We start from the raw sequence: 17,971 nt of genomic DNA on the forward strand, positions 1-17,971 counted from the left end.
CACACACATGCATATTCGTAATGCCGGCATGGCAAATTTCATTTTTTAAATTTTCACACTTTTGCACCGATTTTCCCCGGCTCAAACCCAAATATAAAGTTTTGCATGGGTTTGAATGCCCTATATGTGAAGTTTCATGTCTGTCGACCAAAAACTGACACAGGAGTTTGGTAGGCAAATTTTTTTAAACAAATATATACACATGTACATAAAATATATTTACACATAATAGTTAACGAAAGAAAATCATTCCATTAGAAAACCGAAAAAAAAAAAAACTAATAGGGAATTAATTGAAATGAGTGTTTAAAAGAATATGAAAATTAGTTAGATCTTTTGCAATTTCATGACTCATATATAACAAAGTTGTATTTTCTTTTTAAATAAATAGAAAAAAGTGTTTTTAATATGAATATCAATACACAAAAAAAACAACTAAATTTATAGGAGTATAGATAAAAGTGAGAATGTGTGTATGTGTGAGGACATTTCTCAACCTATACACTCAACGAATTTTTGATCTCCAGACTTGAAATTTAGTATATAGGGTTTTTGGCTAGTATTTATAATGATTAATATATATTTTTTTATTTTCAGTTCTTCAAAGGATTGGCGTCTTCTGGTGCTTGGGCATGTTTTGATGAATTCAACCGGATTGACTTAGAAGTACTTTCAGTCGTTGCTCAACAGGTAAAATTAATTTCAACTTACGTTTCTAAATATATGAGTAATGTTCTAAAAGTAATGCCTCCTATATTTTTATTTCACGTGAATGGATCATAGGGTATTGCAAATTGCATTGTTATGATGACTGAATTTATGCATTCATGACCTGAAAGTTCCATCTTGCTGTTGCAGATATTGACGGTATTAGACTCTAAGAAAGCAACTCCTGTCATGGATCTGCGTCAGAAGCGGAAATGCATCATTGAATTCCTGGCAACGGTGCATTGAGAATGTTGCTGACTATGTAGAAAGATGTATTCTGGACCACAAAAGGTTGCGCATTTTAATGATACCACTCCCGTCTTTGTAGCTCTTCAGCTTTTTGAGTTAAAAAAATAGGTTTTACTTTTGGGACAACCCTCGTAGTCTAATAATTTATATTATTTGGATTAATCTGATTACTGTTCTCATTTTCGATGTTATTCTCACGACGTTTCCATCGATATTGTTCAGATGCATCTTATCAAACTTGGACATCTTTATGTTAAATTTAGAGATATGTACAAAATTTTGAACCAAATCCATGGGAATAGGTTGCTCTTGTTCCGTCAACCATGACCAAGTAAAAGTTTTAAGTAATTCGTAATTGTATTCTTAGTATCGCTTTACTGAGGCTCAGCATTTATAAAAACGAAAGGTGCTACTAAATCATATTAAAAGTTATTTATATCTATCTTATAAATCTATCTTATAAATCTATCTTATATATGTATCTTATAAATCTATCTTATATATGTATCTTATAAATCTATCTTATAAATCCATCTTATAAATCTATGTTATACATCTATGTTATAAATCTATGTTATAAATCTGTTATAAATCTATCTTATAAATCCATATTATAAATCTATCTTATAAATCCATATTATAAATCTATCTTATAAATCTATGTTATAAATCTATCTTATAAATCCATATTATAAATCTATCTTATAAATCTATCTTATAAATTTATCTTATAAATCTATGTTATAAATCTATGTTATAAATCTATCTTATAAATCTATCTTATAAATCCATATTATAAATCTATCTTATAAATCTATCTTATAAATCCATATTATAAATCTATCTTATAAATCCATATTATAAATCTATCTTATAAATCTATCTTATAAATCCATGTTATAAAATAGCCTAGAGAATGCCAGCATAGAACAACAGTACGTTTAAGCAAATATTTAGGGGATAAAACAGACAGAAACATCAACATAAAATGAGAACTCGTCAAGGTAGCACCTGCTTGGAACAGGAACAGTGGGAATTATTGTGATTAAGGGCAAATTACCAAATTATAAACTTCAAACAAAAGTATAAACTACTCAACAAAAAACAAGAAGTTATAACTAACTGTAGATATTTAAATAGATACCTCCACTGCTACATGAACCTTGATTAATTTAATAGAACTACAAACCAAATTACATTGAGCAGATATACAAATACATAGAAACATATACACAAAAATCCTTCATAAGTAAAAACCAGATTTATAAAATAAAGTAAAGGAAAATCAGAGGTAATAAAGTAAATGTTAATTAGCAAAAATTGAAAGTAGCTGCGATCAACCCCCCAAAATAAACAGTTGCCTGCACAAAAACAACAGCTTTTATACATAGACTAATTACTTAGTGAAGCATGCATGGTCCACCGTGAGTGCATAGTGAACGAGGCATAAAAAAATGACTAAGTTCAGCATTTAACCCCCCATTTAGCCCCAAAAGTCCCCAGGGGACGTCAAATCCTAGTGAAAATGAACAAACGGTGCAGTTTTAGGGTTTAACATATGTAAATTTGAGTTCTGCACCATGCAAAAAAGAGAAATGACTAAGTCCATCATTTGCCTACCTCCCCTCCCACTTAGCTCCAAAAGTCCCCAAGGCCTTAACATATTTAAATTTAAGTTCAGCACCATACAAAACTGCTAAATAGACATACACAGAAAATTTTGGACAAATATGGTAAAATAGTCCCAAAAATGGAGTGTTTTTATTAGTCGTAAAAGAGTCCATGGAGAACACCCAAGAGTTATCGTAAAGTATACACAAAACAAAAAATATATAGAAATCAGTTAGTTACAACTTTTCAGAAAGTTTTATAAAAATCCAAGGCATCAACTTTTTTTAATAAGCACAAAAAGTGTCAATTTTAGCCATTTTCACCTAAAAGGCACCCTTGGGAGGGGGTAACCATAGTTTTCTCGGAAAATCCGTTCTGTTACTTTTTTACTCATATCATGTTTAATGTTTGTGAAAAAATTGACAAAATTCCAAGGCTTAGTTATTGAGAAAAGTGAGGACGGACGAACAGACGAACAGACAAGGGTAAATTTACAGATCCACCCTGCTTTTGGCGGGGGGGGGGCCACAAATAAAAATACTATTTAAAAAAAGCAAATATATATCAGGAATTTTAAGTAAAATCGATCTGTAACACCGGAAAAAAACTTTCGCAATGGAATAGAACAGGTATAACAAGAAATTCAGCCGAGAATTTGCAGGTGTCGTCCAGTATTTGAAAAACAAATGAAACTTAAAAATCAAATAAATTAATAAATAATTTTTTTAAAAATCTAATAAGGTCATAAATACTACCGGGTTAAGATAAAGATTAAAAAAATAGAAATACGAAAATAGGCTGTCCCAAAAAATTCCATAGCCATCAGAAAATGATTTAAGGAAAAACATGGCGAGGTGGATTCTACTGCTTGCTACCGTAAATAACAGGATGGAAATCTATTCAGATACGTATTGACCTTTGTATCTGTTTTCAATCTGTCTGAATGAAATGCCAATCTGGAATATTTTTGAACAACATAAAGTTTAAAATTGTCTGAATGGTGTCGAAACAATTGTAATACTCTTTAAACATACACAATATCATGTCAAAATTTTTTCTTGTTATCTTGGTTTTGAATATATATATACTTATATATATATATATATATATATATATATATATATATATATATATATATATATGTGTGTGTGTGTGTGTGTGTGTGTGTGTGTGTGTGTGTGTGTGTGTGTGTATGAAAATTTTGAATTAAATTATATAGAATTACAACAAAATTTATCTTTTGAAAAAGGAGTACAAATAATTATTAAAGTTTTTTACGTAATCTATGGATTTTTAATGAATGGCTCATCTCATTGTAGGGAAATAGATGTGGGTAATTATAAGTCTTGCTTATTAGCACATAATATATATATATATATATATATATATATATATATATATATATATATATATATATATATTAGCAGTTCAGCCCGGCTTTGCTTGGGCCCAATGTACTGTTCATAACTTGCCCTACGTGTGAATACATTTTATGTAAGATTTCAAATGTTTAGACCAAAATTTGTCTGAGTAATTTCGTAGAGACTGCAGAGTTCAATTTTTTTTAACTTTGACCCTAATTTCGACCCCCTTAACATTTATTATTTTGTTCTCAAATCAAAATACAAAATTTTACCCATGTCCAAGATACCTACATCTAAAATTTCAAGTCTTTAGATCCAAAATTGGCGGAGGAATTTGGTAGAATCTGCAATGGTCAATTTTTTTACCTTTGACCTTTTGGCAGCACAATTTTCGCCTCCCAAAACTGATTAAAATGCTTGCCGCATATCTGAATACCAGTTATGTATAAATTTCAAATGTTAAGACCCAAAATTGCCTGAGTAGTTTCCTAGACACCGCAACGATCAAATCTTTTGAACTTTGATTCCTTGGCAGCTCAAATTTTCGACCCAAACCGATTAAAAAGCTTGCTCTATATGTGAATACCCTTTATGTAAAATTTCAAATGTTTAGACCAGAAATTGGCTAAGTAATTTGGTAGAGACCGCAGAGGTCAATTTTGTTTTAACTTTGACCCTAATTTCGATCCCTTAACATTTCATTTTTTGGACTCAGATCAAATTATAAAGTTTGATCCATGTCCAAGTAACCTACATTTAAAATTTCAAGTGTTTAGACCCAAAATTGGCGGAGGAGTTTGGTAGAGTTTTCAAAGGTCAAATCGTTGAACTTTGCTCCCTTGACAGCCAAATTTCTGGCTGAAAACCGATTAAAAAGATTTTTCTAAATCTCAATATCCCTTATGTCAAATCTCGAATCTCTATACTGAAAATTGACAGAATTGTTTGGTAGGGAAATGTACACAGGCACACACACACACATACACACACACACACACACACACACGCACACACACATTTTCACTTTTATGTATATACTAGCGGGGGTACCCGGCGTTGCCCGGGTGTTTGTAGGTGTGTGTGCTTTTGGGTAAATGAAAACAAAAATCGTTGGTTGTTTAAAAAAAAACAAAAAAAAAACGAAGCCTTAACGCGCAGTTGGAAAATAATAAAGTGGGGGAAAAAAACGTGCGACGTTTAGCGGCAGGTGCCCGTTTTTAACGAGTTGATGACGTCAACTTTGAGTGTGGAACAGTGTTTTATTTACCGCGATTCTGTTCGCTTCTTTTTTATACGAAAAAGCTTAATGCACATGCGGCGATCGAAAATTGTCGAATATTTATCTTTTGAAAGTCGGGCAAATTAAATAGACAGGCGACCCTAGTTGTTAACTCGTAGATATTATCATTTAGGTGCGATATAAAAAGTTTTAAGAAGTTGTGAAGCGACCGATTGGTTCTCGGAAAAAGCCTTTCTTGGACATACACGAAAACGCGCACACACACAAACATTTTCGCTTTTATATTTATAGATATATACACACAAGAAGAAGTACCCGTTGTTTACTGAGTTCAAAAAGAGGCTTAAAAAATTGACTTATATAACAATGTAAATAATTTTTAAATTCTTTTAAACTGATATTTTTTCTACATACTTTTGTATCTTCTATTCTCTTTCGTCCTATAGATGCACAGACAAACAGACCCAGCATTGTTCGGATCTTCTTTGGAGGGTAGGGCAATTGTTCGATATGCACCTCCCTCAAAAGAACATGAGGGGGTAGTAGTGGGAATTTTTATTGACACAAACGTATGAACACTAATTAAGGTTCCCCATTATAAGTGACTCTTATGGTGCCTCACCTCTGTAGGTGGGGGTGAGCGATGTAACTTGTAAAAACCTCGCCCTCCCCATGGTGGGTTATCATGGTAAGTTCAGTAGCTTTCAGTCAAATGGCATAATAGAGCTCTCTGTGCGTCCGTGACAAGCTCAAGTATTAGTGACGTGCAATGAAATCCACAAGAAAAGAGTGGTTGTTGATTATAGCAATATGATAAACAGATTTACCAAACTTGATGCCTATCCTATGCCTAACATTGCAAAAATGGTGGATGACATAGCAAAATACAATATCTTCATTACTCCGGATCTCCATTCTGCTTATCACCAGATCCCAATTAGTGTCGAGGATCATAAACACACTGCTTTTGATGTATATGGAAATTTTACCCGTCTTCCCTTTGCCGATACGAATAGAGTAAGTGCCTTCCAAAGCAGCATCGACAACATTGTTGATTAAGGAAAATTATCCGATATATTTGCGCTTGTGGATAACGTCACCATACGTGGGAAAACTCACAAGGACATCACTATAATCTACATGTAGTGAAAAGGTACAACATCACTTTAAATGAGAATAAAAGTACTATTTCAGTTAATCGATTACATAACTTGGACATACTATTCATAGCAACCAGATCGCACCCGGCTATAATAGACCCCTGCTTGAAATGTCACCTACTAAAAATCTTAAATCTCAAAAACGAATAATCCGTGCACTGGGAGAGAAGCGTTATGTGCATCTTATCGTCATCAAGAGCAATTTTTTTGTTGCTAAAGAGTTTTTTTTGATCGAGAAAATCAACAGAAAAATAACGAAGAAAGAAAACTGTCATACTTAATCAAACATGCTTTTAAATGCACTGTGTGTGTGTGTGTGTGTGTGTGTGTGTGTGTGTGTGTGTGTGTGTGTGTGTGTGTAAGAGTTCGTTCCCAATGGAATCTGAAACGTCTGGACTGATTTTTATGAAATTTCACGCAAATGTATTTTATGTGACTGGCAGTGTTCTTAGATAGATTTTGTATCAGAATGCCCCCCCCCCGATAAGTATCAAAAATTGAAAATCAAAACAATTCTGAATATCAAAGGATCAATCTGATTTTGACTAAAGTCAACACTCTGATACAGCCTAGCATCACAAAATGTATTTTAGAAGCTTATCACCGCACAAGTAGAAGGAGCTGTTGTATAAAATCAACAGTAGGTTATTTAATAAGGCAGGGGCGCGTTCAAAATAAATGTTTCTGCTTAGAACAGAATTGAGCCATGATACTTTACTTTTTTGGATTTTAAACTTTAATTGAAGCCATTATATAAGATAATTTTATTAAACCAACCATAGGTTCTCTACAGTGCAATGTAGACTACAAAGTATTGTAGACTAAGACACTGCGAGGAGGCACGTGATGCTTCCTCTTTATGCACGGTGATGAGTCCCCAACTAGAGCTATCTATTTAATCTATTTGATTGAAAAAATGGGCGAATTCACCGATTTCGATGACAATAAATGTATTGGGAGTGGGGAAAATTCGTTTATTCTGATTCAACCGCGGGTAACGTCGAGTTTCCCTGTTATATATATATATATATATATATATATATATATATATATATATATATATATATAATGTCCGTATGTGTGTGCATGTAAATATGTGCATGCAGTTATCTGAAGGAAAAGGGTCAAAAGAATGCCTTAATATGAAAACCGGAAGCAGATGATGTCTAAAAGATGAGGAAAATAAAATAATTAGACCGCCATAATATTAAAGCCTTTCACGTGAAAACCTAACCCTAAGACGTTGTTGATACTTTTGGCAGTAGCCATTTTTATATCTTCCGATCTACGCTCAAAAGTAATTTCATTATCGGATTGCACATTCTGCTAAGTTTTGATAATTGCTTGCTTCAAAACTTCCTGATTGAATGGTGCTGTCGCCATCAACTGCTGACGTCTCCTGTCTCTTGGAATTTCCAAAAGTTGGTTTCATTAATCATGTACGACAAATTAAGGTACGACAAATGTATGACAAAGCATAAGAACTGCTCCTGCTGATTTGCTGCTGCTGCTGCTGTTGTTGTTGTTGTTGTTGTTGCGCGTAATTCTTGATGATTTTTGTTGTCATTCTTTTTTTTTTTTTTTTTTTTTTTTTTTTTTTACTCACATTCACTCCCAAACAAGGCATATCGCCACTTGGACGTAAGGAGCTACTAATTGGGACCATGCTTAGGGAAGATGAACAAGATGTTGGTTTACATTACTCTTAAACTTCTGCATATCAGTACAGTCATGGAAGTAGATAGCAGGAAGGGAATTCCCAAGTCTAGATATTCTAGGGGAGAAACTATTAGAGTAGAAAGGTTTCTGGTATTTAGGGACCTCAACGGTGAAAAGGTGAGATTTTGTTGCTAAGTGGGTTTCTCGGGGATATCTATGTCGAGGGGATACAAGTGCAATGCGTTCATCAGAGCACATTTCATTAAAATACTTGTAAAACAGGCACAGGGATGCAACATTGCGGCGATGGGACAGGGGTTGGAGCTTAGCTGACAAAGCGTTCTATTAAAATTCTTTATTTATATATTGTGAGAATAGTGGAAATACTATTCCGACAAGATAGAGAGATAAAAAAGAACAAGCCAAGTCATATGTCCATCAACGTTTCATCTTCATTGTAAGACTTCTTCTGGATGAATGAATTAAAGAAAATAAAATATCAGTACAATATTTGAAAATTTTTTTTTTTTTTTTTTTTACATAGGCGTCACCACTTATCAAGGCCGATAAGCCACTCAAGGATAAGGGTTAAAGAGTGTAGAGTAGTCAAAAGGACAATATAGTAATCGATAGTAATGGAAGTTCGGTAAATTTGTTAACTTAAGTGGAACGGCTCATCAGAAACTTGTTCACGTTGGACTTGAAGACAACCATATCATAGACAGCTGGAAAGCAGGAAAACGGAAGACAATTCCACAGGCGTGCAGTTCTAAGAAAGAAGCTTTGATCATGGAATCTATGTTTAGGTTTAGGTACAGATAAAGAGTGGGGAAAATTATTGATAATGTTTTCAGCTAGTCTAGTGTTTCTTGTGAAAGTTTGGCGAGGGGGGGGACCATAGATTGAAGCTCAGTTGAACACTTTCCATGAAAATAACGATAAAGCAGAGACAAACTCGCAACATCTCTTCTGTGAGATAGAGGTTGCAGCGAAGAGAAAAGGACATCTCCCACCAATTATACTTGTGAAAAGGATGACTTTGTTCTATTTCAGAACGAAAAAAGTCGTTGGAAATTAAAAAAAAATCTTACTCTCTTCACAATTCTCCAACTTTTTTTTAATTGAGGATAAAATTTAACTCAAGGATAAAAGTTAAATGTTAGGAAGATGATGAGACATGATCAGTCATGGTGGAGCTTGGGAGGGCTTGATTATCTAAATGATTTAATTAATAGGAATTTATTCACATTAAACTTTAAGACGACCATGTTATAGTCAGCCAGGAAGCAGACAAACGGTATTGCATTCCACAGACAGACAGTTCTAGGAAAGAAACTCTGTTCATGGAATTTTCATTTAGTTTTGGGTACAGATAGGGAGTGAAGAAGGTTGTTGGCAGTTGTTTTACCTTGGTGAGTATTTTTTGTGTACGTTTAACAGAGAGGAACCATAGATTGGAGCTCAGTCGGACACCTACCATAAAAAGTATCGATAGAGCAGAGACAGATGCACAACATCTCTTCTGTGAGAAAAAGGGAATGGCTGGTGAAAACGTCATCATCCACTAAATTTTGAAGACAGCTCTGTCAACGCAGGAGAGGGTGCTTTTGGGGCTCCACCCCAGATGTGGCAATCACAATAACAGGCGACCCTGTCCCCTACAAGAGTAAGAGTAAGAAATAGTAAGAGTTCAGTGAGATATTATAAGTCATGTTACTTGCATTATAGTATTTGATGAGAGGTCGACGGCGAGGTCAGTGTCGGAATGGCATTCGCCAGACTGGAGAGCATCTATCATCACATCTTCACTTGTTGAGAGTTCCAGCGAAAAGAGAATGAATGATACAAAACGGAAGTGAACGTAGCTGTATCGCCCCTGGTGGCAAGGTATGGTGTTACCAGAGTGGAAGGGCGATAATCATATTTACCTTAAGGTCATCCGTTTGTATGTATGAGTTCGCTTGTGTGGAGAACTCAGTTCCCATAACTCCATCTTGGAATGTATTCGACTCTTGTACACATAGAGGGTAGCATTGAGAGTGAGAGTTTCTGGAGCAGTGGAATGATACCACCATCTGTCCAGTGATTTTGGCAATGGATTTGATGTAGGTCTTCCATTTCCGGTCAAGGGTAAAGGTCAGCCCCAGAAAGTTTGTTGGGTGCTTCCTTGAGGATCTTTACCTTCATCATTGCCTGGTTTCAGTCTTAAGGATGCTGCGAGTGTTCTGATCTGCAGAGTAAGCAATGTCTCGCGTCTATTTTAGGTTTTAAGAAAGTTTTATGACAGTGGGAGATGATTTATCAACAGTCTTGTGTTTGTGATGGTTGAGAACAATTTTGAGTTGAGGATAGTATCGAGTTGGACATGGTCAAGAATGCAGATCGTGGCTCAAAGCAGATGGGAAATGAATTGATTAACTAACGACAGAGACCTTGGCAGACGACTAATAAGATGCATTTCAATTGTGTGTAGAGATTGCAACTGATATTTGTAGAATTTTTTTTTTTTTTTTTTACAAAATGTGTCAAAGTTTGCTTTTTGTGTTTTGTTTTGTTTTCATACTTTTAATTCAGTGCACCTACTCGGCAATCTCCAATGCATGAGAGATGACGACACGGCCAGAACGAGAAGAGAAGATAAAAGAGAAGTCAGCATTCGGGTCAGTGGTTGTTGAGCAGGGAGCCACATGGTTTTACAATGACATCTCTTTTTTTGGTAACTTGTTTTTTTTTTCTCTCTTGACAGATTCTTTGCATCATTCGAGCCGTTCAAGCAGACTTAGAAACTTTCATTTTTGAAGGTACTGAACTTAATTTGAATCCCAACTGTTACGTCTGCATCACCATGAACCCAGGATATGCAGGCCGTTCTGAACTGCCCGATAACTTAAAAGTGTTGTTCCGGACGGTGGCCATGATGGTGCCGAATTATGCTATGATAGCTGAGATCTCACTCTACTCGTGTGGCTTCCTGCTAGCCAAAAACCTGTCAATAAAAATTGTTACCACATACCGACTCTGCTCGGAGCAGCTCTCATCGCAGTTTCATTATGATTACGGCATGAGGGCTGTGAAAGCCGTCCTCTCCGCGGCTGGTAATCTCAAACTGAAGTTTCCGGATGAAGACGAAAATATTTTGGTGAGTATGCATCGAAAATAGTTCAAACTTTTTCTTAGTGAATTATATGGGGTTTGCAGGTCAAAGATGTGGGGTGTAATACTTGGACACACAGACAGACAGCTTTAGTATCTTACTAGAATACCAAGAGACTTATTTAAGTCACATCTATGTATAGGCTGACTTCTTCTGCCCTCACACTCCAAAAATGGTATTCATGGAATCAATAAAAATGTACAAGCCTTTCTGCAATCCAATCATTTCTGATACAAATAAATTGCTATCTATGTTTTACTTGTTCACAAAGTTTCAGTTATGAATATCCAACAGTCTTGTTTTATTGTGTTCACATTTTACAACAAATCAACAAATCAATCAATCAATCAATCAATAAGGGTTTTATCACTCAATGAGGAACCCCTCCCTGAACTTTAGCCATCTAATTCTGTCCCAATCTATCCACTGTGATGTGGTACCCATGTGTCGTCTCAGGTCGTCCCTCCATCTCGTTCTTGGTCTTCCCTTTGGCTTCTTATATTCATGAGATGTCCATTCCGTTGTCCTGATGGACCATCTCTGGTCATGTTGTCTGGCTATGTGCCTGGCCCATCTATGTTTGGATGTCTTGATGGCAATAATTCATTTGTTGGCGGATCCAGATGTCTTTCTGTCTTGTAGAGTGATACCCAACACTATCCTCTCCATCTTCCTTTGTGCCACTGACAAGATTTCACTTTGGCGTGAAGTCAAAGCCCATGTTTCACTACCATAGAGCATCACAGGTAGTATATAGTCATTGAAGACCTTCCTTTTGATTGCCATACTTGCTTTTCCGCTTCTCATGATATTATCCACTTTCTCCAAAGCTTTCCCTCCCAATGCTATCCTTCTCTTTATCTCAGGAAGGAGATCTCCATCTTTCGTAATTTTTTTTCCCAAGTAGATGGAGTTTTCAACTTCCTCAATGGTCTTTTCATGAACAATTATTGGTGACTTGGCAGAGTGCTGGTTCAACATCACCTTGGTCTTCAAGATGCATGTTGAGGCCAACCGGTTTGCTGTTAGAGTGAATGTCGTTTAGAATGTCATTTACTTCCTGAGGAGAGTGTTCCATGAGTACTATATCATCAGAAGAGATGAGATGTGACAGGTGTTGACTCCTTTACCCTCCCACTTAATCCGACTGATTATCGCAGGCTGTAAAGAATTTTGGCAAGATGTTGTCACCTTGTCTTGCTCCTATTTCCAGCTTGATCTTGTTACTGCCACGATGGAGCTTTAAAATAGAAGTAGCATGTCTTTCAGCAAGGTGATGTATGTAGAGTCAACTCCTTGGTTCTCATGGGCAGTGAACAGTGGGTCAAACTCTATAGAGTCAAAAGCATTTTCGTAATCCACAAAGGCAAAGCAAAGTGGGATCTTGTATTCATTGGCTTTCTCTTGCAGTTGACTGGCAGCCTGGATATTGTCGCTGGTGGAGTAACCTGCTCTGAAGCCTACTTGTTCTCGCAGTTGATGACTGTAGTGTCCCTAGCATACGTCTTAGCAACACTTGAGAGAATACCTTTTATGTCACTGGCAGAAGGCTGATTGGCCGATAGTTCTTAATATCTTTTCCTTTCTTATGAATGATGATCAGATATAGTCCTCCATTTATCTGGAACCTTTTCACTTGAAAAGGCACTTATTAAACAGTCTTGTAAACATCTCAACAATGGATTCACCACTGTTCTGTAGTACTTCTGCAGTAACACCATCCACCCTTGCAGCCTTGCTTGACTTCAGTCGCTTTATAGCTGCTCTCACTTCCAATGGGAGGATGGATGAAGGATGTTCCCCAGATATGTTCAGTGCATGAAGAGCTGGAGTGTGTCTTGGTTGTCTGGTGGTATAGAGGTTAGCATATAACTCCTTGCACCTTGAAACAATTCTGTCTAGGTTATGAATGAAAGTATCATCTTCTTGGAGGTAGGTGATGTTGTTTCTGTCGAGACGCTGCCTTCTTTTGATGGACTTAATATCTTTGTTCACTTCAAGGGCTTGTAGTATTTGTTGTTCATTGAAGTCTGAAATTTCTTGTGCCATTCTGTGTCTTAGAGTCTTGCATATCTTAATGTACTCGAAGTGCTGTACATTTGTATCTCTTTTCATCTGTGTCGTTTCTCTCTCAGCTACTTTGTAACTTTTTTTTTTAGTTTGTCTCCTTTCTATCGCTTGTATTGACCAGCTGTTTCCAGTGCAGCTCAGCTGATCTCTAATATCACTCTGTCGTAGTCAGTGTTTGAATTTTCTGATGTTGCTAGCACCTCAAATCTATTGGATAGTAGCAGCTGAAACTCCGATGACGTCCGTTAGACCCTGGGTGTTTGGTTTCTTGTGTCGCTTGATACGCTTTGTCCTCTTTAGCTTGGTGTAAGAGACATGCTGATCAATCAATGGTCACTCTCTGAGTTTGATGACCGAAACATCAGACACAGTGTGTGGCCTGTTGGTAAAGAAGAAGTCATTTTCATTCTTTGTGGTGCCATTAGGGAATATCCAAGTCCAGTGTCTGCTGTTTTTTTTTCTTGAAAAACATGTTCATGATCTTTAACTGGTGGTGTTCTGCAATGTTAACAAGGGTGTCACCTCTGCTGTTCCTTGTTCCATAACCGTATGGACCAGTACCTGACAGGTGTATTTCCTATTCCAACCTTGGCATTCAAGTCCTCCATTAGGATGGTCTGACTGGCTTTGCTAGTAAAAAGAAGTTTATCAACATCTTCATAGACCATCTCTACCTCTTCAGTAATATGGTCTGTTGTTGGAAGGTAAACCTGGATGACGTTAATTAAGTATCCCTTGTTGATCCTGATGGTGAGCTGTGCCACTGTCTGAAACACCATTGAAGTTTGTGATGTTTCCTGCAATATTCTTGTTGACCACAAAGCAGACCCCATTGTAGGAGGTGTTCCCACCCTTATAGTATAAGTGGTGTCTGCTGTTGCATCTAGCTTCATATACTCCTATAACATCAAATTTGATCTTCTGTAATTCATCCTCTAATCCGATGACACTAACATCAATAGACAGTGACCTTGTGTTCCAATGTTCAATTTCTAATGGCAGTCTGTCCAAATCAAGAGATTTTTAGCACCCTCTGTTCTTTTGCTGTGCTGCTTGCTGCCGGAAACGGTGGCGCAAGAACTGCTTGGGACTGAGGGCTGTTACTTATTCTTGTATGTCATAGTCCTCGGGTTTTGTTAAACTCACCACGCTTGGCCTGCGGGTTGGCAAGGGTATTTAACCCATATGTAGAGGAGTTTGTTAGATGGCTGTTGGCACTTGGTGCTCATTCACCCTTAGACAGGTCTTGTTTTTAGTCATGCTGGGTGTCCTGCCACCCTCCTCATCAAGCTGAGTGCCTTAATTCTAATACAAAAAGTCATAAACAAATATTTGTTTGCTTTCATTGGTTTATTACCTTAAAAAATCTAAACATTCGTATTGATTTTAACAAAAAAACTCATAAAAAATGAAAAAATAAATATTTAACAAAATAAAAAAAAATTGTTTTTATCAGTTGTTTTTTTAATAAAAAAAATAAATATTTATTTATGAAACGTACCTTACAATGAACATTTTTGTTTGAATTTTAATTTCCTTAAGGTTTCGTAAAAATTGTTCAATAATTATTCAAAAATATTTTAATTTTTCAATTAATTTTTTATTGAATTAGCTTCATACTGAGAGAAATATATTTTTCATTGAAAAATTGGTCAGTGTTTGCACGAAAATAAAAAAATCACAAAACTTCCATCCAGTACCTTTTGGCATTTTCCATAAACTGTCTGGACGATTCCAACAATACTTATACTGCATGTGTGTGTGTGTGTGTGTGTGTGTGTGTGAAATGGCACTAACCCTATTTGGGTTTAACCGACTTCCTGCGAAGGAGAAAGTTCCATGGGAATATGAAAGTCACAAGCGGTTCCCAGTTGCATGTATATCCCCATTAGGGGAGATGAAAACGTTAGGGTTTTGCAACTCTTGCAGGGAAGTGTCAACGTCCTCCTATATACAACACCTGGAATCCTCAAATTGGTCACCCATTTTAGTACTGACCAGGCTCAACGTTGCTTAACTTCGGTAATCTGATGAGAACTGGTGTGTCAACATGATTATGCCGTATATAAGTACAAATAAAAGAATTGCCATAAAAATAAAGATACTGTGAGTATATTTTCTTTTGATTTTGATCATGGTTTAGTTTGATTCAGCTTTTTCTGAATGTTTACCTACTTCTACACTAGGAAAAATGGTCCTGGATATGACCTTAAACTATATCCAGTGGTGAGGCCCCAGCTTGCGGGCTTTGGGGAGTGTGGAGCCACCCTTTAATTGGCATTGCTCCCAGGTCCACTCTGACCCGGAGTGGTAGTACCTGTTAGGGTCCCAACTATGGATTAAATAGAAACCGACTTGAAAACAACAAATATATTCTATTAAAAAATCTTTCTTCAAAATCTTTGGATTCGGCATTAAATAACCCGAAAAGGGTTGATATGCCGTAAAACAAAACCAACCAACCAACCAACACTAGGAAAAGTCGGTTTCCTCCTGTGAAAAAGCCGTACCAGTCTTTGAAATAATCATCTTCCGTTCTTGTTAGCTCTTTATATCAAGTGGCTTCACGCCTTGTCTGGAGTAAATTTCACACACACACACACACACACACACACACACACACACACACACACACACACACACAAAACAAAACAAAAACAAAAAAACAAAAACAAAAAAAAAACAAAAACAAAACAGTACCCAAATACCTAATAATGGTTCATCTGTTTCTATATTTACAGTTGCTCCGGTCAATTATAGATGTAAATGTACCCAAATTTCTCTCGCATGACATCCCCCTATTCAATGGCATCATCTCTGATCTTTTTCCTGGCTTAAAACTTCCCGAAGCCGACTATAAAGATTTCCTGGGAGTCATGCAGAAGGTGGCTGATAAAATGAACCTGCAGTTTGTGGATTTCTTTAAAGAGAAACTCATACAAACCTATGAGATGATGATTGTCCGCCACGGGTAAGTGAAACCTTCAACAGAGAAATTCAGGTCGTTCAGAAAGGTGATATGTGTAAATGGTGATAAACAGATATGAAGAAATAAATTGGATGAAAACGATTCTACGGAGATAAAAAACGTAAAAGGATTTACTAACATTTTTACAACCAGAGGAATTCCTATATATAAGAAGGGTTTAATTCTCTGAGACACAAATATAAAGAAATAAATGGATGACAACGATTTGTAATAATGGCCAAATATGCAGTTACTGATGAAAAACGCCAGAGCCTCGTACAAACTCTAAAAAGAAGTATTAGTATTTTAAGCTCATTAGCCCTGACTTGGCTTGCATGCAAGATTAAATATAGAGAGAGTGTATATACAGGGTGGAACGATAAAAGTGTCACCCTAAAGAAAACAACACTAAAACTTTATTTTAAAACTTTTATTAAAAAAGCAATTCAGGTAACTTGGTGATATAGTAGAGCTGACATCTATACAATGTAGTTGTCTTCAGCCTCAATTACCACCTAGATATGGTCCGGAACTGGAAGCATGCCTTTTCCACAAGCACTGGCAGGAGCTCGGTGAATACTCGGCTGATGGCTGTGATCAGGTTGGCTTTGGTGTAGTGGGAGGTTATGTTGGTGTTGTTCTCTATGTATGAATAAATGAAGTAGTTTAGTGGGCTATGGTCGAGGAAGGAGGGGGTACCAATGAAAGAAGGATACAAAGTTGTAGCACTCCTTCTGAAGCCAAGCCTGGGTCTCTTTGAACTTGTGGGCCAGTGCTAAGTCCTGCTACCTAACCCAGAGTCTGACACCGGCCACCTGATTGCACAAAGGGATCACCATACTCTTCAGCACATTCAGGTACACTTTGGTGTTAACTTTCAAGCCACCTTCAGAGATGTGAGGTAGCATGATGTGGTCCTCACTTGAAACCACACAAAAGACCATAACTGTGGCCAGAAACTTTTATTCGTGGCAATCCAGCAATGCATTTTGAGGGTGCTGGCAATGGTCCTGTTGTCATACCTTGGATCGGTAGAGACCATGAGTTGTACAGTGGTGCATCTCCGATCCTGCTCATTGAACATTATGTCATTTTCAGACATGATAGAAGGCTCCTATTGCTCTTGGGATTTGTACACAACTGGCCAACTAATAGATGGTCTGTAACAAAAAAAAAAAGAAAAAAGAAAACCGGTTTTCATCAAACGGAAATGGAATCATGTTGTCTTTTCTAGGGAAACACTTTTATCGTTCCACCTTGCATTGTTAGATAAAATTCCTAATTGTTTTATGTAAAAATTCCAAGGTTATATAAACATCTTATCTCTCTAACGTATCTAATCTGTTTCGATAACATTCTTTTTGCCATACGACATTTTTCTATTCACAATCGCCCGTGATTAGGTTCACGGCGTATTCCAGGAACTAACAATATAAAACTAGTAGCTTGGTCTTTCTGAAGATGGAGAGGAATGACATGGCTATGGTTTGGTTGATTTTTGGTGATTATTTGTTAGCGTGGCTCAAGATGCTCAAACTGGAGTCGGCTCTGCATTGCAACCGCTTGGATATGTTGAATAAAATTCTGGTTGAATAAACAGATGCACACACATCTCAAGTGAGGAATAAGCAAGCTGAGAAAGATTTAGAATGACTTTGTCAAAGATAAGCTCAGGCAATGGCACATCGAAACGAATGCAAATGGTAAAATGAAAGATTTCTGTGAATGTTCTGCAGAAGTTGAATGTTATGCATGCACTTTGCTCGTTGTAAAGGATTGGAAATATGG

The 17,971-nt window shown here is 36.5% G+C and overlaps 1 protein-coding gene and 1 pseudogene across 3 annotated transcripts in view; one reads left to right on the forward strand and one right to left on the reverse strand.

The window, feature by feature from the left end:
• LOC145260629 (dynein axonemal heavy chain 12-like) overlaps positions 1–17,971 on the forward strand; it is a 572,171-nt gene that overhangs the window by 145,686 nt on the left and 408,514 nt on the right. For all 3 annotated transcript variants that reach the window (XM_080118949.1, XM_080118950.1, XM_080118948.1), the window contains exons 26-28: positions 598–690; positions 10,738–11,130; positions 15,957–16,186. In XM_080118949.1, the coding sequence (XP_079975075.1) occupies positions 598–690; positions 10,738–11,130; positions 15,957–16,186 (716 nt within the window). The remainder of the gene's footprint in view (positions 1–597; positions 691–10,737; positions 11,131–15,956; positions 16,187–17,971) is intronic.
• On the reverse strand, positions 15,164–15,282 carry LOC145260732 (5S ribosomal RNA; annotated as a pseudogene).

The sequence above is a fragment of the Euprymna scolopes genome, chromosome 36 (genome assembly GCF_053919585.1).
Source record: "Euprymna scolopes isolate OS-2025 chromosome 36, ASM5391958v1, whole genome shotgun sequence".
NCBI lineage: Eukaryota > Metazoa > Mollusca > Cephalopoda > Sepiida > Sepiolidae > Euprymna > Euprymna scolopes.